Source organism: Lissotriton vulgaris, chromosome 7, assembly GCF_964263255.1.
Source record: "Lissotriton vulgaris chromosome 7, aLisVul1.2, whole genome shotgun sequence".
Taxonomy (NCBI): domain Eukaryota; kingdom Metazoa; phylum Chordata; class Amphibia; order Caudata; family Salamandridae; genus Lissotriton; species Lissotriton vulgaris.
The window spans coordinates 1,330,452,280-1,330,475,288 of NC_141695.1; the positions used below are offsets into that span (position 1 = coordinate 1,330,452,280).

Consider the following 23,009-nt stretch of genomic DNA (forward strand, 5'->3'; position numbering starts at 1 on the left):
TCAGCAGCAGTGACCGCGTCGGTCTGACCAGTGCGATTCAGTGTAGCGAGGCGTTGCACGTCGCAGTGTCTACCAGTCGCGGTGCAGGCTACGGCTCGGTAACGGCGTTAGGATGGAGTCGTGAGCACAGAGCTTGCGTTGTTCGAGGCAGACGTTGCTTGATGCGGTGCCTAAAGGACACCGGGCCGGTCGCGAGAGTCGGTCACAGCTCCCTGCCTCTGTAGCCACTTATTTCCAGCAACAATTCACAAAGGCTGCTGAAGTCCACTGGTCCTGGAACTTCAGACAGGGGGCAAGCTCTCTTCCAAGCCCTTGGAGATCTTTTACACAAGTTGAAAGAAAAGTTCACAAAGTTCTTTCTTCTCTCTTGGGAGGCGTGGCCAAGAGCCGATTATGGCAGACGTGTAGTTGAAGAGCTCCGTCCTTAGCCCTAGACACAAGCGGATTATCCTGACGACCTGCATCAACACCCACCCCGTCCTAACGCCCGGAGCCTCAGGAAGTGAGCGGCGAGCAATTACGGTGAGCCGCCTCTCTCGGACACCGCCGATACTCTGGCAGTCTGCGGCGATTTCTGAGGCCTGCTGCATCGAGGTGAGCCGCGGACTAAATTGGACTGGAGGCCGGGCTGCAACGCGGCGCCGGCGGACTGCGGAAGGGCTCCGGAAAGGAGCGGGTTCGTGGAGCTCTAGTGCGCTCCTCTGACCAACGACGAGCGCTGCTCCTGTTGACACCGCATTGCTTTCCCCCCCGCTGGCGAGCCTGAGGGGCCAGTCCTGGCCTCCTGCCCTGATCGCGGCCTTGGGGTCACCGGAGCCGGCTCGGCGCCCACCTGTGCAGTGAGGAGGCGCCCGCGCTCGCCCAGGCGCCAGCGAGGAGAAAAGGGCTTGGGGGCAACAAGAAGGAGAACACAAGTGCCTAGAAGCCTTTGGCCGCTGCACGGTGCACACGGCGGCCGCTCACTACGACTTCACGCCGCAGCAGTGCCACAGACGCCATTTTGCCTCCACCCTGGACCCTGAGCTCCCCAAGTAACTGGCGCGAAACCCTGCACTACCTAAGGTGCATTACACCGACGAGAGTGCCACGGCCCTGAAAACGCCCTACACCACCGGCACGGCCCCTGCATCCATTCCGCGGAGGAAGCTTCCGAGCACCATCGAGGGGTCCAGCTGCACGAGGCGTCCACGGAGGGCTGCTGGCTGCAAGGTACCTTCTGCTGGACAGAAACGTGGCACTTTCCTTCCTTCTGGCCGCAGACGGATCCCCCCCCAGCGGTCCATCACCCGTACTCGCCACCTCCCAGTGGCTGGAGCTACAACCCAGCGGGGGATCCTCCACAGGGCGCCACCACACCCGCCAAAGACGCTACCACAACTACGGTGCTGTTGACTTTGCCTTGCTCTGAGGTATAACTCTACGCCTGCCTCCTTCTTGGTAGCACGGGTGTCTGCTTAGGCACCTTTGCATATAGCCCGGAGTGTCGCCAAGCTGTGCAGGCCGGGAACGGTGAGTGCGCTTACCACTCCGCCACCCTGTATACTAGATCGATGGGGAAGCACAGGGGCAAGGCCCAGGACCACCGCGCATCAACGGACATGCAGTCCACCGGCTCCTAGGACCCACTAGCCTCATCTAATGTGGACATTATCCAGCCGACAGGAAAAGGATCACAGGACGCCAAGCTGGATCTCATCCTCAATGAAATACGAGCCACACGGGAGGCACTAGAATCAGGCATAGACAGCATGGCGACGGGCCTCTCATTGCTCCGAGCCGAACATAACAAACTTGCGGAGAGGTTCTCGGAACAAAAACTTGCGCTGAATGATCTCATACCTCAGCAGACGGAACACTCTGCGAAGCTGGAAGGTGTGGAAAAACAACTCAAGCAGCTGTGGGACAAGGTGGACGATGCGGAAGGGCGAGCCCGCCGTAACAACGTCTGCATCCTAGGCATTCCGGAGCGCAGCGAGGGAAGGTACCCTACTCAATTTGTGGAGGACTGGATCAGGAAGATGGTGGGTCCGGAAGATCTTACGGCGCTGTACAGCGTAGAGCGAGCGCATAGAATGCCGTCGAGACCTCCGCAACCAGGGGCACCCCCACGCCCCTTAATCGCGCGCCTCCTTCACTATAAAGACCGTGACACTGTGCTGAGAGTGGCCCGAGAAAAAGCGCCGATTCGCTATGAGGACAAGAATGTCTCCGTATATCCTGACTTAACGCCCACAGTACAGCGAGCTAGGTCCACCTTCGTGGGGGTGAAGCGCAAATTGCGGGAGAGAGACTTGAAATATGCCCTCCTGTTCCCCGCTCGCCTCAAGATTATACACGGGAACAAATCCTACTTCTTTGACTCGCCGGAGGAGGCGGAGGAGTGGATGGAGGTGACGCTGATGCCACCGGCCTCACAGGACCCATTCGCGGACAACAGGAGCGACAGGCATCGGAATCCATCGGGCTGTAGTCGCCCCGCTTCCAATACGGGTCGAGCCCCCTCGCCAAAATCGTCACCAAGGAGACAGGCTCCAGCGGACCGCTTGGCAGAGCGATCGTCGGTGGTGCAACTGACGGAGGAGGCACTCGCCGCTCACGACGCGGGCACGGCCAGGGACCAGGCCAGCATCTCTGACACGCACACTGAAGTGTCGGGCTCGGCGGACAGCCTACAACTGTTCCCCAAGATCACGGCGCAGACAGCAGAAGAATTTTAGCGTCAGCAGCTTGCATGATGAACGATGTCCGGGTGGTAATGTATGAACTGTATCTCTCCTTATATAATGGGGGGTTGCCAGCAGGTTTGGTTCTACAGAGGGCTGCCATACCACCGCAAGCCAGTACAAGTCAGGCACGAGTGGTCCACTCTCCCCCACCGTATGCACTTGGAACTGTTTAATTTATGCCCACGTTGGGCATCCTGGTTCGGATCCCGAGCCCGTTGGCCGGGGACCTTAATGTTAAGGGGCTAACTGTTTGCACGACACTCCTATCCTATAGCATGAAGTGCCTGGCATGGGCACCCACAGTCCCAACATGGCCGTATTGCATGATCAGTCATGGGACCGCTTAATGTTTATAACTTGTGCACCTGGAATGTGCGGGGCATGGGCTCGATTCACAAGAGACACAGGATACTGTCCCAGCTCAACCGCAGGGGAATTATGATAGCTTGCCTGCAGGAAACACACCTGAACTGTGCTGAAAGCACAAAACTAAGAAAGAAGTGGAGGGGTCAACTCTTTGCCATGTCCTACTCCGCATTCTCTAGGGGAGCTGCTATTTGGCTCCGCAATTCTGTTCCTTTCAAGCCGATTGAGCAGAGAATTGACAAGGAGGGTAGATATGTGTTTGTGAGGGGCTTATTGGATGGGGACACTGTTGTATTTGGTTGTGTGTACTCACCGAATTCAGGCCAATCAGATTTCCTGGTAGACGTCAATAGGATCCTTGCGGATTGGGCAGATCACCAGTGGGTGATTGGAGGAGATTTCAATGCTGTCTTAGGTGTTACACTAGACAGGTCTCACCCCCCACTGCACGCCACAGAAAGCAGGAGACAGGCGGATGCGCTAGCACAATGGGCAGTGGGTTGGGAATTGGCAGATGCATGGCGCAGTACACACCCACTGGACAGGGAATATAACTTTTTCTCCCCCCCTCACCAGCTGCACACCAGAATAGACCGTATATTCTGCTCCCGCTCCCTACTGGGGTCGGTTGTCCAAGCCCAGCACATTGGGAAGACCCTTTCGGATCATAATCCTGTCGAGCTCACCTGGCAATGGGGCCGGACGCTGGCCCCTATCCCAACTTGGAGGTTACCCACGGAACTACTTGAAGACTCGGTCTTCAGATCGTCCATGGCATACACCATTGAGACCTACTTCGACACAAACACTAACACCGCCAGTTTGTCAGATATGACCAAGCACTCTTACCTGAACTGAACACCAACCTTACCTGTAAGGTGCTTGATCGGTTTTGCAGAGACGCTATGGACCAATCCCCCAAAACCCTACCTTTTCAGCCAGTGATTCTTAATCAACACACTAGGATGATGGGTAGCAGTCAGGGAGAGAGGCCGGATCTGACGCTACTTGTTGTCTAGTAGTCGACCTGAAAACATATACAAGAATGTAATTTTAGCAAGAGTCTAGATCTCTTTAATCTCCTATCTACTCCTCTAACTCTTCCTTGTCTTTTAGGGAAGGCGGTCTCCTACCTGCGAACTACTCGATAGGTCTTCGCGTCCAGGATGTCGTCGTCGTGGTGTGTGCAAGGGTTGAGGTCTTTCAATTGAAGGTGGTTGACTTGTCCGCCTCCAGTGTTAAGTTTTAAACTCCTATGAAAAGAAACAACACTTATTTGCACTGTTCTTAACCCTCACTTTTACCTGTTATTTATAATTACTTAAAAATAATCCTACTCACTTCCTTTCCCTGTTTGGTAGGTTTATCACGACTTTTCCATAAGATCAAAACTATTGATTCCGGCTGAAACTTCAGAAAGCTCTGTGAGGATGAATATTATCTATACACACATTTTTACATGCATCACCTAAGTTTTCAAACATTAACATTCATGTTCGAATTAAACCTTGACTTGGTTCACAGAAGAATAAACTTGGTTCACAAAACGCTCGAATTAAACCTTAACTTGGTTTACAGAAGAATAACCTTGGTTCACAAAAGAATTCCCAAAACATTCTGGTTCGAATTAGTCCTTAACCTGTTTTACAAATGAAGAACCTGAAAATAATCAAAAGTTCAAAACAAGTCTCTTGGATCCTTGCGTTGGGCGCCTTGAAGAGAAACAAGTACTTAGCTTTCAATCCGAGCTGTCTGAACTGTCCATTGATTGCTGACTCTGACTTAATCCCCGATCTCCGATGCTGAACGCGAGCTCTTCAATGCAGGTGTTGGCTCCAGGACACTCTGAAGACCAAGCGCCTTCCAGAACCTTGGGTGTGACTTTTATAGTCTAGCCACACCCAAGGACGTCAGGGAAAGGCTGCGTGCCACGCCCAAAGTCCGCCGAGCACTCCGAGATTGGAGCGCTGAATCCTTCTGCATCGCGCACCAAAAAGATGCGTGTGGTTTTAAAAGCGCGTCTTTTTTCCTTTCCTTGATGCAACACCAAAGCTCGTCTTTTTCCCTTTGAAAGTCTATACGGATTAACACATGAATATTGCAGCCAAACATAATACACGTAGTTTGAAACATGCATATAACTATGAACATTAAACCTTACATGCTTAACCCTTTCTTCCCTTTTAGGTACTGGCGTGCAGGTTGCACGGGACAGGGGTGGGTTTCCTCAGAGGGTGTTCTAAGCTCGTTTTTTGGGCTTTGGGAAGGCGTGTCATGACAGTACCCTCCCCGTAGAATCCCCCCTAACACCATTGGAATTGGCTTTGGTTTGTCTGGGAAACGATTATGAAAAGTCTTTAGCACTTTGGGGGAGTTTTTTAGATTCTCTAGGGGCTCCCAGGAGCGATCTTCTGGACCATAGCCCTTCCAGTCCACCAAATAAAACAATTTCCCTTTCTTTCTTTTGGAATCTAAAACCGCTTTTACCTCGTATTCTAAATCCCCCTCTACCTCAATTGCAGGTGGCTGACTAAGCTTCCGAGTGTCAGGATCATAAGGTTTCAATAGTGAGACGTGAAAAACTGGGTGGATACGATAAGAATCAGGTAGTTTCAACTTCATGCTGACTGGGTTTACAATCTTTTCTATCGGAAAAGGTCCTATGAATCGAGGACGAAATGTCTTATGACTTTTCAGTCTTAAGTTTTTTGTGGCTAGCCATACATTATCACCCACTGAATATGCGGGCTGCTTCGACCGATTTTTATCTGCAAATTTCTTTTGTACTTCTTTTGCTAGAACTAACTGCTGTTGAGCTTCTAGTTGAATAGAGACCAGATTATTTACAAAATCTGTGACTGCTGGCATATCAGAAACCTTTTTATCTAAACCTAGCATGTCTTTAGGATGGAAACCATGGGCACAGAAAAAGGGAGACATACCAGTTGAAGAATTGTTTGAATTATTATAAGCGAATTCAGCGGCCCAAATGATATCTGACCATTCCTGATCATGGGTGGTTAGCAAACAGCGTAGAAGCTGTTCCACTGTCTGATTCGTGCGCTCTGTCAGTCCATCAGTTTGTGGATGATAACTGGACGACATGCGCATTTCCATTTTTAATGATTTCCCTAGACCTTGCCAAAAATGTGACACAAACTGTGAACCCCTATCTGATAACACTACAGATGGAATTCCATGTAACTTAACAATCTGTGAGACAAAAATGTGTGCTAATTCCAAGGCAGAGGGAAGCTTTTTTAAAGGAATGAAATGAGCATATCTAGAGAAGTGGTCCACTATTGTAAGAATGGTGGTAAAACCTGAAGTGGTGCGAGGCAATTCTACAATGAAATCTAAAGACACCGTATGCCAAGGCTGAGGAGGAACTGGCAAAGGCATAAGTAGTCCAGATGGAGATTTATGAACCGCCTTATTCCTGCTACAGACAGTGCATGTTTGTACATATTTCTGAATGTCCTTAAGCATGGTCTGCCACCAAAAGTGTCTTTTTATGAGTTGATACATTTTGGTTACCCCTGGGTGAATTGACAGCATAGAATCATGGTAATTTTGCATCACTTTTTCTTGTAAATTTGCATCGGGAACAAACACTTGGTCATTCATAAACAGCAAATTATCTCTCCATTGTAACAAAGGGAAAAGCTGATTCCATTCGTCTCTTGTATGATTTTGTAAGACTTTCTCAATTTCAGGCACAAAGTCTGAGGTAACAAGACCAATCTGAAACCTATCCTCTGAAATTATAGGGTGTAACTTTTCTTTTTGTAGATTTAGGTCATCACTTAAACCGATTCTAGATAAAGCATCGGCTTTGTTATTTTCTTTTCCTGGTCGATAAGTTATGATGAAATCATAATCATTAAAAAACAAGGTCCAACGCAGCTGGCGCGGAGTCAAAGCTTTAGCAGATCTGAGTGTTTGTAGATTCCTGTGATCTGTATATATGGTCACTGGATGTCGAGCCCCTAGCAAGTAGTGCCGCCATTCTTTGAACACAGCTTTTATAGCCAATAACTCTCGGTCTGCAATTGCATAGTTCTGTTCAGGAGGGGTCAATTTTCTAGAATAGTATGCAATGGGGTGTAATTGTCCGGTTTCAATACTTCTCTGAGATAAGATTCCTCCTATGGCAAATTGTGAAGCATCAGCTTCTACTATGAACGGCTGGGAGGGGTCAGGATGCTTTAACACTGGGGCTGTCACAAATTGGTGTTTTAAATCCTGAAAAGCTTGTTCACTTTCTGAAGCCCATTCAAATTTCGTGTTCTTGCGTAACAATTTTGTGATAGGCGTAACTTTTTGAGAAAAGTCCTTAATAAAACGCCTGTAAAAATTCGCAAAACCCAGAAAACTCTGTATTTGCTTTACTGAAGAGGGACTGGGCCATTCAATTATTGCCTTGACTTTCTTCGGGTCCATTTCAATTCCAGCCGGACTGAGGATATACCCCAGAAAGTCAACTGTGGTCACATGGAACAAACTTTTTTCGAGTTTGACAAATAAAGAATTTTGTAAAAGCTGTTGAAGAATGGCTCGTACTTGCTTTACATGCTCAGATTGGTTTGTTGAATAGATTAGAATATCATCAATGTATACAATACAGCAAATATCCAAAAATTCTCTCAGCACCTCATTTATAAAAAACTGGAATGCTGCTGGTGCATTGCAAAGTCCGAAGGGCATCACCTGGTATTCATATAAACCGAATTTAGTTCTAAAGGCTGTTTTCCATTCGTCGCCCTCACGGACTCGCACCAAATGATATGCGCCTCGCAGATCCAGTTTTGTAAAAATGGTGGCGTCTTTGATCTGATCAAGTAGTGTTGGAATCAAAGGTAAGGGATATCGGTTCTTGACCGTCACATTATTGATGGCACGATAGTCGATGCAGGTGCGCAATTCTCCTCCCTTCTTTGGAATAAAGAAGAGAGGAGAAGAGACCGGAGACTTAGAATGTCGAATGAACCCATTGGCCAAATATTCATCCAAATAACTACGTAGATGTTCATTTTCTTTCTCAGTTAATGAGTAAATTCGACTGCAGGGCAAAGATGCCCCAGGGATCAAATCTATTTGACAGTCAAAATCTCTATGAGGAGGTAATGTCTCCGCCTTTTTTTTGTCAAATACATCCAACAAGTCTTGGTATTCCTCTGGTACCCCAGCAACCACTAGAACACTCTTGGATTTCTTTGGAAAGTCATATCCCTGAATTAACAATTCAGAACCTGGGAATTGCTTGAAACATTTGGCATGACAATAATCAGATTTAAACAAAATACTCCTGTTAGTCCAGTCTATGTACGGATTATGTAAAACTAGCCATGGAATCCCCAGAATCAAACCGAATTGAGGTGCATCAATAATGTCAAAAGTTATTTCCTCTATGTGTTTCTCTGCACAAGTCATGTTCAACATCTCGGTATGATATTGTATGAGTCCTGACGTGAGTTCCTTACCGTCCACCGCTCTAACTACTTCTGGAGAGTCTTTAACTATTTGTTTTAGGCCTAACTTCTGAAATAATTTGGTGTCAATGAAATTTCCAGTTGCTCCGGAATCAATTAAGGCATCTATGGACCAAGACCGTTCCTTATTCAGTTGAGACTGAAGAAGTATACGCATACTGAGGTGACAATGAGAGGCAGTTGGAGCTAAGGAGGCCAAAGTGATAGATGGACTCGGTAGATTGACCTCTGTATCTACCGAGAGAGCTAGTTTTCCGACTGCTGCATAATTGCAACCTCTGAAAACTTGGTTTTAGGCCTTACTGGACGTGTGGGACAATCTTTAATAAAATGCCCGGTCTTCCCACAGTACATACATTGGTTTAGTTTTCGACGCTTCTCTCTCTCATCCTTAGTGAGGGGTCCTCTAATTGTGCCTATTTGCATTGGCTCGACTGGATCAAGTTTAGAGGGAGAAGGCTCTGTTCTTACATTCCCTTTCTCTTTGAAGATCATCATTCTAAAGTCTGATTTCCCCCTCTCACCTTTCCTTTCAGAAATTCTGTGATTTAGTTTTACTACCAGATCTATGAATTCCTCGCAATCTGTAGGTGGATCTAAAATTTGCGTTATCATGTCCTTTAAATCATCGCGTAAACCACGATAGAACAATGATACTCTTTTCTCCTCAGGCCACTCTGCCTCAATAACCAGCCTATTAAAAATTGAAATATAATGCAGAAGATCTGAAGATCCCTGCTTCAAATTAAGCAGCTCATGATCTGCTGATTGTACAAATACATGTTTGGCAAACAATTTCTTCATTGCTCTTTTGAATCTTCGAAAATCAGTTAATATTGGGTCATTCCTTTCTACATAAGGCACGGACCATAAAGCAGCATCCCCACCTAAATAGGACAAGATGAATGCCACCTTAGAGGAATCATCGGGGAACGCTGTAGGTTTCGCCACAAAATGCAACTGACATTGATTTAAGAAGATAGTGAATTTGTTACAATCTCCATAAAACCTCTCGGGTGGTGCTAACGGGATAGATACTGGAGTAACCACCTGAATTTGAGGGTTTCCTGAAGTACTAGAATTTGCTTCCCCACTATACAGAGTATGCATAGTTGGCTGAAAGATTGGTGGTTTCATATAAGATTTTTTATCAGAAGTAAAAGTCCAGGTCTGAGGACTTGGTGTAATCCTATTTTGAATTGCAGTAACATCTTTCCTTAGTTCCGCATTTTCTGCCCTGATTTCTAATAGTACAGTAGCTAAATCCTGCAACGTTATTTGCGGGGATTCATCCATAGCGTCTGGGCAAAACTTTGCCGTGGGCTTGGTCTTCTGTCAGATATGACCAAGCACTCTTACCTGAACTGAACACCAACCTTACCTGTAAGGTGCTTGATCGGTTTTGCAGAGACGCTATGGACCAATCCCCCAAAACCCTACCTTTTCAGCCAGTGATTCTTAATCAACACACTAGGATGATGGGTAGCAGTCAGGGAGAGAGGCCGGATCTGACGCTACTTGTTGTCTAGTAGTCGACCTGAAAACATATACAAGAATGTAATTTTAGCAAGAGTCTAGATCTCTTTAATCTCCTATCTACTCCTCTAACTCTTCCTTGTCTTTTAGGGAAGGCGGTCTCCTACCTGCGAACTACTCGATAGGTCTTCGCGTCCAGGATGTCGTCGTCGTGGTGTGTGCAAGGGTTGAGGTCTTTCAATTGAAGGTGGTTGACTTGTCCGCCTCCAGTGTTAAGTTTTAAACTCCTATGAAAAGAAACAACACTTATTTGCACTGTTCTTAACCCTCACTTTTACCTGTTATTTATAATTACTTAAAAATAATCCTACTCACTTCCTTTCCCTGTTTGGTAGGTTTATCACGACTTTTCCATAAGATCAAAACTATTGATTCCGGCTGAAACTTCAGAAAGCTCTGTGAGGATGAATATTATCTATACACACATTTTTACATGCATCACCTAAGTTTTCAAACATTAACATTCATGTTCGAATTAAACCTTGACTTGGTTCACAGAAGAATAAACTTGGTTCACAAAACGCTCGAATTAAACCTTAACTTGGTTTACAGAAGAATAACCTTGGTTCACAAAAGAATTCCCAAAACATTCTGGTTCGAATTAGTCCTTAACCTGTTTTACAAATGAAGAACCTGAAAATAATCAAAAGTTCAAAACAAGTCTCTTGGATCCTTGCGTTGGGCGCCTTGAAGAGAAACAAGTACTTAGCTTTCAATCCGAGCTGTCTGAACTGTCCATTGATTGCTGACTCTGACTTAATCCCCGATCTCCGATGCTGAACGCGAGCTCTTCAATGCAGGTGTTGGCTCCAGGACACTCTGAAGACCAAGCGCCTTCCAGAACCTTGGGTGTGACTTTTATAGTCTAGCCACACCCAAGGACGTCAGGGAAAGGCTGCGTGCCACGCCCAAAGTCCGCCGAGCACTCCGAGATTGGAGCGCTGAATCCTTCTGCATCGCGCACCAAAAAGATGCGTGTGGTTTTAAAAGCGCGTCTTTTTTCCTTTCCTTGATGCAACACCAAAGCTCGTCTTTTTCCCTTTGAAAGTCTATACGGATTAACACATGAATATTGCAGCCAAACATAATACACGTAGTTTGAAACATGCATATAACTATGAACATTAAACCTTACATGCTTAACCCTTTCTTCCCTTTTAGGTACTGGCGTGCAGGTTGCACGGGACAGGGGTGGGTTTCCTCAGAGGGTGTTCTAAGCTCGTTTTTTGGGCTTTGGGAAGGCGTGTCATGACACAGTTCCAGACAAATACAGTGGGACACCTTCAAAGTCTTCATCAGAGGAGAAGCAATGGCCACCCGGGTGGGCAGGAGGAGGGAGGTGATCGATGATCTAAAGGAAGTGGAAGGTAACTTGGCAATGCTGGAGAGCGAAGCTGCGGGCACAAACACACACTTCACCCCACTACAGGAGGCACACACTAAACACGCTGAACTATTAGAAGACTTGAGATTGCTAGATTACAAGGAATACACTAATACATACACAGGCGGATAGGTCGGGCCCCCTGTTGGCCCGTATTATACGAGACTCTCCAGTGAACCATCCAATTTTGGACATATTAGATCAGGACGGTTTACTGGCCTCGACCCAAGTAGGAATCAATACTGCATTCCGGGACTATTACACCACACTCTATGGCCCCCATCAATGCCTCTCCGAGGCTGCACTAGAGGACTTCATGAGGGGTTTAGAAATATCCCAACTCACCGCTATGCAAGCAAAGACCTGAAGCGTACTATTACTATCGCGGAGATTAGACAAGCAATACACGCTCTCCCGAGGAGCAAAACCCCTGGAACGGACGGCCTACCTGCTGAGTTCTACGCCACGCGCCTGCACACTGTTTACCTGGAAGCGCTGCGAACTGCCTCCTTATACCAGTCCTCCCTACAAGCTTTAATAACCTCCCTCTTAAAACCGGGTAAAGATGGCATGCACCTAGCTCACTACAGACCCTTATCTCTCCTTAACACCGACTACAAGATACTGAGCAAGGCATTAGCGACGCGCTTGGCGCAATACATCCCGCACCTGATCCACCCTGACCAATGTGGGTTTGTGCCGGGAAGGAGCACAGCCATGAATCTTAGAAGGCTCGCCCAACTGATGCTGCGAGACCCGGCGGACTTGAGCTCCGAAGGCTGCATCTCGTTGGATCTGAAGCAGGCCTTTGATTCCCTCAGATGGGATTTCATGTTTGCTACGTTTGCGAAATTTGGGATTCCACCCGAATATATTGCCTGGGTCAAACTACTCTACACCCACCCTACGGCTCGGGTGCGCACATCCAAGTACATCTCTGGACCCATGGACATAGCAAGGGGCACGAGGCAGGGCTGCCCGCTCTCCCCACTCCTATTCATCCTGGCCCTTGAACCGCTGCTCTGTAAGCTCCGGACGGCGGCTCCCCACTGTGGCATTCGGAGGGGCGCGACTACCCACATGGTGTCCGCCTATGCCGATGACATTATCCTGTACCTCCATGATTTGAGGGGAGACCTGGATCGTATACCTAAAATATTCGAGGACTTCAGATCATTATCTGGCCTCACCATAAGCGAATCCAAGTCCTACAGGTTCACGTTTGCTGCCCCTGGCCCGCCCACACCCTTACTCTTCACGCCACATACATTTCAAATGGCAGACACCACCTTCCGCTATCTTGGCATACAAATCTACAGGGATGCCGATGTCATGATATATGGCAACCTTGGCCGAGCTATGAGAGCACTTAAATCACAAATACAATTTTGGCTGTCATTGCCCTTATCGGTGGCCGGCATAGTAGCCATCTCCAAGATGATGATGCTTCCCCGCCTCATTTACTATTTCACCAACTTGCCGTTTCTGATCCCCGCCACGACATTTAAAATGCTGGATACACTCCTCACGGAACTCATTTGGGGTTCAGGGCAGAGGCGCATAGGCGGAGGAAGATCACTCTAAGGGGAAGATCCATGTCTTGCTATTGCCCCGCTCGGACCTACCGAGAAATGCCCCACCGCTTCTCCGGCTTGCTGTCCAATACTGGCGGAAGGCGTTGAAATACACAGCCCCGGCGACATCCTATGCCCCCACAATTCCACTACTGGGTATCCCATTGGAGGCGGGCCCGCTCACAACACACACACTTACGCCTTGGCATGACGCTGGAGTGACGAATATAGGAAACCTCTTTGCTGAAGGACGAATGCTGTCCTTCGATGACTTTAGGGCTACACATGGTGTCCCTGGGGAATTGTTCCTCCTGCATGCTGGCCTCCGACATTACGTGGCTAGAAGGTGGGCGCACGAGGGAATAGAACCACCCACGAACCCCTTGCCAACGATGCAGTATCTCATGGGGACGGGAAGCCACCTAACTAAATGGCTAACTGCTGGCATCAGAACAGGGAGAGCAGTCCCACTGTCGCTTCTCAGGGCAAAGTGGGAGGGTGATGTAGGAAGACCACTAAGGGACAAGAAATGGGAACGTATCCTCCAATTTCCCAAAAAGGTAGCCTGGAACCCCAAATTTAATTTCATCCAGCTTATGCTCCTCCATAGGGCTTATTTAACACCTCACCGCATACACGCTATGTTCCCTAACGCAGTCGACACTTGCCCCCGATGCACCACAGATGATGCATCACTGATACACATGTTGTGGGACTGCCCCAAACTGGGCTATTACTGGACCACTTTAAACGAATTACTCACCAGTGCAGGTGCCTTGCCACAATCGCTCACTCTGGAATACGCACTACTGGGGCTGGGACCCGCGGCGCGTACTAGGAGTGTGGCAACACGCTTTACTGACATGGCCATATTGCTGGAGAAATGGGCAATTACGATGAGGTGGAAGTCACCCAAACCACCTGATCCCGAACTATGGAAAACGGAAGTGACACGGTGGGGCAAAGCGGAGGGTGAAGCGATACAGCGCGAAGAACGCAGGGGCCTTCGGAAAACGCTGATTTCACTGGACTGGTTTGCCTTACTGGGGAGGTTCGAAACAGTGGGAGATGGGGAGTCTGTTGATTCGATACCTCAACACTGAACTGTGTCCTACCTTACTGGGCATCCATGTACCGTACCCAAATGTGGTGCACTGGACAATGTTACGGGATACCCCGTGTTGTTATTGCTGATGTCCATGACTGACTGTATAGAGTAATACTACTGGAAAGAATGGACCCATGGGTACAGCCAAGTACGAACTGGCTTATACACGCCTATAATACGAGTGTCGGGGGGGGTTTGTGGGCGGAGGGTGGGCTTTTTCAGGTTCTTAAGGGATTGTTTACTTATTCAGAAATACAACAAAACACAAAATGTATAATGTAACTGCTGGTATTAAGTCTACGAGAGCACGCCTCATTCTGGTTCAGACATGCAATGATAACTCTGTAATGTTGCTCGGATCACTATGCTAATAAACAGATTTTCAAAAAAAGTTCTTTCTTCTCTCTTTGGCAGTCAGGCAACCACTGCAGGCCAATCCTCCAAGCAGCACTTCAGTTTGGGAATAGTCTCTCCTCAGTTTCTTTCAGGTTCCTTCTCCTCAGCAGAGGTTTTGTCTTGTAAGTCCAGAAGTGATCTAATTTCATGGGATCAGGGTCCCAATAATTATACCCCCAAATCCTTTGTTCTCTGAGGTGAGAGGGGCCTGTGCCCAGTCCAAACCAGTTCTGAAGCACTCTGTTTACCAGACTTCTCCTTTCCTTTCACAGTGCAGGGCAGGAACATCAGACACCCCACAGGAGGTGGAGCCAGCATTGTGGAAGGCAAGTACATCCCTGGAGAACTTTGTTGGCAGTCTTCCTTCTCTTCTTTCAGTGTGCAGGGCAGAGACATCAGACGCACCACAGTGGTGAGAGCCAGCACTGTGGGGAGCAGGCACAGTCCTATTCAGATACCAGGTGCAACTCCTCCCTCCCATCTAGATGCAGATCTCTCTATTCACCACTGGGCTGACTCATTCTGTCTCATGGAGTCCCCCATCCCTGTCACTCAAACTCCAGACAAGGAATACACAACCTAGCAGAGGCAGGTTAAATGGTTAGGCAAGCAAATACCTACTTTCTAAAAGTGGTATTTGCAAACACAGAATATTAAAATAAACTTAATTAAAAGATGTATTTTATTATTCTGAGTCCAGTCATACTAAACTTGAATTTCTACCATGTTCTCTGAGTTCTGGCCTGTGGAGAACAGGTAGCCTTGCAATAGTGAAAAACCAAAATGGCTGTAATTCACTATTAGGACATGCCACACACATCAGGGCTTGTCCTACCTTACACTTACAATGCACCCTGCCCGTGGGCCTATCATAGGGGGTGACTAATATGAAGAAAAGGGGAGGTTTAGGGACTGGCAAGTGGATGCACTTGCCCAGTCAGCTTGACAGTCCCGGACTGCACGCAGGCTCTGCATTGGCAGACCTTAGACACGTTATACAAGGCCACTTTTGTGGGTGGCACAACCAGTGCTGCAAGCCCACTTGCAGCATTTAGAATTACATGCCCTGGGCACACTCAGTGCACTGTATTAGGGTCTGACAAGTAAACCAAAAGTCCAGTCATGGAACCCAATTAATACATTCATTTACAGAAGGGAGAGCATATGCACTTTAGCACTGGTCAGCAGCGGTAAAGTGCCCAGAGTCATAAAATAGCCAACAAAAGGTCAGAAAAAATATAGGAGTAAGGCAAAAAGTTCAGGGCTGACCCTGCAAAAAGGGCCAAGTCCAACAGTAAGAAAGATTGGAAATCGCCCAACCCATCCTGAATGGCTAGCTAGCTCAGTATACCATGTGTGGTGAGCTCAGCCCGGAACAATCAAAAGAACAAATGCCTTGTCCAGGCGAATCTTGCACCAAACCCGGGCGATCAAAGGGATCGGACAAAATGTAAAAAGCAGGGTGTCAGGCCACCTGAATGACATCGCATCCACCGCCATGCCTCTGGACAGGGAATAATTGTGCAGAAGCGGAGGAGCTGAGCATTGTCCTTGCCCGCAAACAAATCCACTGTCGGGCACCCAAACTGCGTTTACCCCATCTCAGGTGATCTTCCCCCCAATTCTCTCTCCCTGGGAGACACACCGCCCAAAGATACAATACAGTGCCTTCCACCCTGGGCAGAATCTCCTGAACCAGGAGCCACAGGGACCAAACCCTGCAGCCCCCCTGGTGTTTGAGGTAACCCATCACCACCTGATTGTCCATCCAGACCAGAGCATGATGCCCCCGAACGGCTGGTGCAAACTCCAGACAAGCCATCTAACCAGCCTTCAGCTCCCGGAAGTTGGGCGAGCCAGCCTGCAAAGTGATCCCAGAGACCCTGCACGGACTAAGAATCCAACACCACCCCCCCAGCCCAACCGGCTGACATCTGTTGTCACCACCTGGCAGGGTGACACCTGAAAAGGAAGACCCCTGGTCAGATTGGTCTCCACTATCCACCAACCCATGCCAATCCAAATCTGAGGGGACACTACCACTGGCAGATCGTAAGCAGGGGAACAAGGGGACCAATGGGGCAGGAGATGGTTTACCAACAGGTACAGATGCAAACGAGCCCATGGCAGTACATTTATAGCTGCTGACATCAAACCCTGCAACATCAACCACTGATGCACCGGGGCAGAACCCAAGGCCAGCAGACAACCCAGGTCCCTCCTCAAGATTGCCCTCCTCACAGCCGGCAGAAACACCAGCGTCTTGACCATGTCCAGGTGACCCCCAATAAACACTACCTCCTGGGTGAGAACCAGATGCAACTCTTTTGATTGATTAGGAAGCTGCGCCGCTCCAGACTCTCACAAACCCTCTGGACTTGAGAGCCCCCTTGGAAAAAGAAGAGGCAGACCATTCCCAAGTCTCCACGAAAGTCAACAATTACAGGACTCGTCGGATATTCTGGAATTTCTGGGGAAAAATGGTCAGGCGTTGGGCCAGTGCCTCAGCCACCGGCCGCGATTCATGGCCCACACACCCCAGAAGGAGCCCTCTGTAGCAGGGCTTCCAACCTCCACAATGAGCTCGCTCTGCCGAACCTTGCCATAAAGCCCAGTAGAATAAGATGAACAAGAGCCCACTTTGCTGGGCCTCCACTCCGCATATAACCTCACCCAATGGACTGCAAATTGCGCTCAGAGAGCTTGCAACGCAGAACAAAAAAACCAGGAAGTGGGGTGGGTCATACCTCCTCTTGTACTGAGTCCAGGGTGAAGGTGGCCGGCCATGTTTGGGAGGGATGGGAAGACTGAAGCGTAAAATAACTTTGAGGGTCCAAGTCCATTTTTGGGCATTGTAACTGCAGTAATGCCATTAAGCGTAAACGGTATGGGAGGTTAACAGTACGAACTCCACAGCCCCATAATGGCCTTACTGATAACTGGGAAGTTCAGTATCAAACTTATCAGCATATTAAACCCACATTGATGCCAATGTAGGATTTATTGAGAAATGCACTCGGAGAGCATCTTAGAGGTGCTCCCTGAAAAGAACCTAAATCTAGTGTCCTGGCTGAGTGGCTCCTCGCCATCTGCCACCACCAGACATGGTTCTGGGCCCTTGGGTGCCTGCCGCACTTTGGGTCCTGAAACAAAGCACATCCTGGGGTGAGGGGCCAAGCCTCCTCCCCCAGGAAGGGCCAGATCCACGAAGGTGAATCTTCATAGGCCTGCAGCCTTTGGTGAGCTACTCCAGCCATTTGCTGCTTTCAGCAAGCGGCCCCCACAAGGTTTTGACCTCCACTCTGGACCGGAGAATTGCTGGGAAAACCTAGACAGGAACAGAGCGGTGCCCACCTTTGCCAACCCCACCACTTGGGGGCAGGCAAGGTGAAGCACAACTTTGAGTCCTCGCCATCTTGCAGATGGGGGGACCCCACCAACCAGAGTGAGGCCTAGGTCCCATTCCCACTGGAGGGTGGCACAATAGGGGGTGTACCCACACCAAGGAAGAGGCCCATTGGCCCGACCTGTCTCTACCAGTAAAGCCTCCAAATTTAGTATTTAAGGGCAACCCCAAAACTTGCCTCCTCAGATCAGAGTCAAATAGGAGAAAAGAAGAAGAAGGACCGAACAGCCATGCGGAGTAAAGAAGAGGAGGAAAACTATTGACTTGGCTCCAGCCCTACTGCTCTTTCCCGTCCTCAGTCTCCACAAAAAAACCTTGTTGTGTCTTGCAGTCAGCAGTCCTCCAAAAACCAAAAGAACTCGCCCTGCCTTCTAATCCCAAAAGGACTTTTGTCAACATGTGAGCTTCGGACTTGCTCAAGCCAAACCAACACTGACTATGGCAGACTCTGTGGCTCACCTCCACTCTGCAACTGGCAACTCGAGCCTGAGCCGAAGTGAATCAAACTCTCAATGAGGTCCTACCAGCGATCCATGCCTGGATCATAGTGACCCCGACAAGCAAGCTCCGAAAAATGAAACTGCAGTCGTCAATGGAAGAACTCCCCACAACCGTGACCAAAGGCAAACACCCCAAACGACTCTGAGCAGAAGTGGTGAAGAGGAATGAACCCCAACCGTCCGACTGACTCCATCATCGAAAGTAGCATACCCAAAAGCAACCGCTCCCAAAGATCTCATTCGCCTACAGCCAATGACTGATTCAGAAGGATCCTTGACAGATGCCTGCAACCACAGCCAGGACCGCATCCTACACCCAGCTGTCTCTGTGCCGCTGGAGGTGTAGTTCTTGTGTGGGCCATTTGGCCACTGTGCTGTCCTAACTCTAGTAGTCTTTGTTTATCCAACTTGGTGGCCTGCTTGCCACAGTCCCCCACTCCCACAGCCGTGTTAGCCCATTGGCTAACAAACGGACCTGGCACTCCGCACTCGGCCGCCTCCGACCCACTGGTAATGCAACTCGCTGTGACCCCCGTGTACCGACTCTTACCCGCAGACCCATAAAAGCCAGTTCTGCTTTCAGAGAACTAAATATTCGCTTGTGAGTACATTATAAAAACTGTAACTAATTTGCAAAAACATTGACTGTTTTCTTCCTTCCCACCAGAAATGTACCAGCCTGGTATTGTCCGATACCTGGTTGAGTAAGAAAAGTACTTACAAAGTAATCCGACTGTATATTGATTCACTGCATTTGAATTGTCATTTGATTGCATATATTTCTACAAAGTATTCCTATACAAACCTGTTCCAGGCCTGGCTTGGTTCTAGAAAAATAAACTACAACTAAATATTATTTTTATATAAACAAATTGGTCTGTGTTCAGTCCTTCTGTGTGTGAAATCATTCCTTGCCTGAGAGTGTACAATAAATGCTTAGCACTACGCTCTGATAAGGCCTTCCTGTCGACCACGCTACACAAATAGAGAGTAAGGTACTATCTACTTTTACCTCTGCCTACTTTTGGGGATCCACTGGACTCTGTGCACACTATACCTCACTTTGGTATACTATATTTAGAGCCAGCTTCCTACAGCCGCCATCAATGGGGAGCTAGTCGCCATCGAGCCCTGTGAAAATGTTTACCTTTGGACTTAGACAATGGTTTGGAAGCCAGAAACCACCAGCGTGACAGAGCAACAATCTGTAGCAGACGAGGGCTCCATGAGGCCAGACACTGTCACTAAGAGGTCCTGGTGAGCAGGATTTGCTGCTGCATAGAATAGTGTAGCAAGAGCTACTGCAAAGTCAGACCAACTAGCAATTCACCTTGGGTGGATCCACTGTCAGGTACCTTGTCTTCTGTCAGTTCTTCTAGTACTTTCGGTAAAACTTTTTAGAAGTCCCACGTTTTACGGCTAGGCAGGAGAATGACCTGTAACACCCCTTTCAAGAGTGCCAAACCTGGGAGGCACCATTTGGTGGGTGGGAGGGGTTTAAACTCACTCCAGCAGAGATGAGGTGTAGATTTCAAGGTCGCTTGATCATGCCCCTGTAGCTCACACAGAAGGCCAGCCAACTATTCCTTGAACTCCTGTTTGGTGGTCCTGCGTTCATGGATTTGGTCCAGTTCTCCTTCAAGCATCAAGGCAGGCCTCTAACAGCAGGGAAGTCCTCTGGGAAGCAAGGTCCTCAAGAAGCAGAGCAGTCCTCTAGTGGCAGCAGTGCGACCTCCGGAACCAAGGCCGGCATCAAGCAACAGGGTGGTCCACTAGGAGTCCAGGAATTCCTTCTAAAGTCTTCCACAAGGTCAGAAATGTACTGAAGAGGTGTTCTGGGGTGAATATTTATACCTAGTGCCAGTCTTTGAAGTGGGGGGATTTCCCATGCTACCCCTACATCTGCTTCCGGAAAGATCTTCCCTTAACCTACCAAGGTTCCAAGAAGTCTGGGGGGGAGGCCAGTACCAGGTTCCTTAGTGTGTGTGCTGGAGACAGCCCTTTCAACTGTAGGTGGGCAGGGAACAGCTCTGCCCCCAGCCATCCTGGGAGGCTTGCTAAGTCTTCCAACACCTAATCCCCTTTGTTCTCACGGGAGGAATACACAAAGACCAACAGCAAGTAAATGGCAGTCATGTGCCCAGCCAAGTTCCATGCATACAGCAGTAGATTAAGGCATTTCAGTGTGGTTAGCAAGCCGGAGCTGTGCGCTGCTAATTAAACAACACTGACAGAGTAAAGCCTGTTAGCTGGCAGCAGCACGTCGGCACTGTTTGTGGCAGGCTTGGTGGCTGTGTCAACTCGCTCTGCTGCCTACAAAGTAGAAAATGACACGCACCCGACACTCCGGCGTCGCCTCTCTGATTAACTTAGGACGTCATGAGCGCCATTGCCTAATCGCTACTGCTGAGAAAACCTTGCAGGACCCAGTATGTGATACCCACACCTCTAGGCAGCAGGTGCAGCATAGCTTAACTTTGGAATCCTACTGGCAGCTGGGAGCCTGCTGCCAGTGCTGCAACTCCTACCGCATTGTACCTCTAGGGCCTGAGGGGACTCAGCAGTGTAATTATCACCCGGACGTAATTGCGTCTGGCTCTGTAGTGGTGGTTTGGTACCATAGCACTGCAATCTCGCCTCCAGGTATGTGATTTTCACAGCTTCAGAGTCTTGCAGCTTTCTGTAATGTCATTCGTTTTGTAATTCACATCTCTTCCTCTGATAGAAAGGTACAAGGTCCTGTGTCTTTCATAAAGCTACCTATTCCTTTGGGCAATGCTCCCTGATGTGATTTTAGTCATTGTGGTGCTGCAATACACTTCAGAGGCATTGGGCTGAGCCCAAAAGAAGAAGGAGGCAGTGGCAGGGGATCCTTGGGAGGGTGCGCAGTACATTCGGCCTCTGCTTCTGAAACCCCGGTGTAATGTAGCACCTCCTCATTCTGTCAGAGTAGGTGCTCCAGTTCAGTGTGCATGATCCTGCAGCCTAGTCTCGTGCCATTGGATGGTCTAGAGGGACCTTGCTTGCCTCTGATGGGCGAGAACCGCTACTGTGGAGCACTGGGTCCCCCGCGGTCGGCTTCACCTGCCCGAAGCTATCAGCACAACTCTGGGCCTGTGGTACTGAAAATTCTGGACCCTGCTACTGTGTGGTACCGAAGCTCTACACTCGCGTCAAAAATATCATCGTATCATGACGCTTTTGGTACTAGCAGACCGGAAATGGCTTAAATACTATACCTAAGGATTTGCGTCAAGATCGAGTGACGAAATCACCCTGAAATCGTAGTTTTCGTCTTGAACCCTCGGGTTCCATTTTGTGAGCGGCATCCATTTTGTGATTGCCCTTACATAGCCAAATAACTAAGGCCGAATTCGATTTGAAAGGACACGTACACCATTGCGGACTCCTCTGTTACCTGGGCGAGCTGACACCACTGCCTTAAGCCAAACCTGTTCGGGCAATTCCTTTCCCAATGGCCGAACGAGATTAGTATCAAGGCACAACATGTCATAAACCGTTCATCACATACAAGCTATGGCTAATCTCACACACACCTGTCCCTGTTTCTTCTTTATGACTTGTTTTACAAGGAGGAGGTGCCCGATTTTATTAGGGGTCCGTCGATATCTGATGAAAGTTCTGGGCCTTGCCGGGTAATCTATCATGAACTGGATAAACTGAAATGTGGGCTTGTCATCATGACTCTGCTTTTTCTTTGTAGTAAAAATATGTATATGGTCAAACTGTAAAACAAGGAATGTTCACCTGAAGCTTATTATTTAGTATAAAAGGAAAAGGCTGGTTCTGTAAAAACGAGCAGTCTCCTGAGAACATACATGCTGTTGTACTTCTAGGATACCTGTTACTGGTTGCAGCCAATAAATACGATCTTTGACTTCATCTAGAAGACTCTGTGTTTCTGTGGTCCGAAACAGGAAGGACTCGAGGTCTTTGGGTGTTTTCCCTGGCACCACCGGGTCCATAAAAACCCGGTACCTCAGTTGGCGTCCAACTCGGGGCGGTATCAACGGTACCGGTCCAAGCCAGAGGTCCGTGAGGAGCTTCGTGTGAAAATTCCGGAGGACGGCCAACCACTTCAGCGACCCCTGTATGTCGACGTGGTCCGAAAGTCTTTGCTGCGAAGTTCCCCGCGTCCCGACGGCTACGAAGGACTGCTGCCCTGACTATCGCCCTGTTTTGGACCCTTGATGATTGGTAGAGCGAAACGATAGACGAGTCTTCTGGTGACGTCATCGATCATCGATACTTCAGTTATTTATAAGTGGAGCGTCTCCCAGTCCTTAGTTTGGTTCTTAGTTTGGTATCCTTCGGGATTGCTTTGTTTGGAACTTGCAAGTGCCAAAACCGAAGGACTCGTGTATTCACGAGACTTATCGTATTCGATAATCCTTCGAAGTTTGAAGCTAGACTAGTGAGCAAAGATGCCTGGTCTTAGCAGACTTGGAAATTTGTTTTGTCTTGGTTGTAGTAGGGACTCCCGATTGGAGGACTCGTGTC

At 48.6% G+C, this 23,009-nt stretch overlaps 1 protein-coding gene across 1 annotated transcript in view; it reads right to left on the reverse strand.

Moving 5' to 3' along the window:
- Positions 1 to 22,480, reverse strand: part of LOC147703621 (zinc-binding protein A33-like) — a 336,075-nt gene extending 313,595 nt beyond the window's left edge. The window contains exon 1 of the mRNA XM_086931961.1: positions 22,351 to 22,480. Coding sequence (XP_086788087.1) covers positions 22,351 to 22,474 — 124 coding nt within the window. The 5' untranslated portion in view covers positions 22,475 to 22,480. The remainder of the gene's footprint in view (positions 1 to 22,350) is intronic.
- Between the last annotated feature and the right edge of the window lie 529 nt (positions 22,481 to 23,009).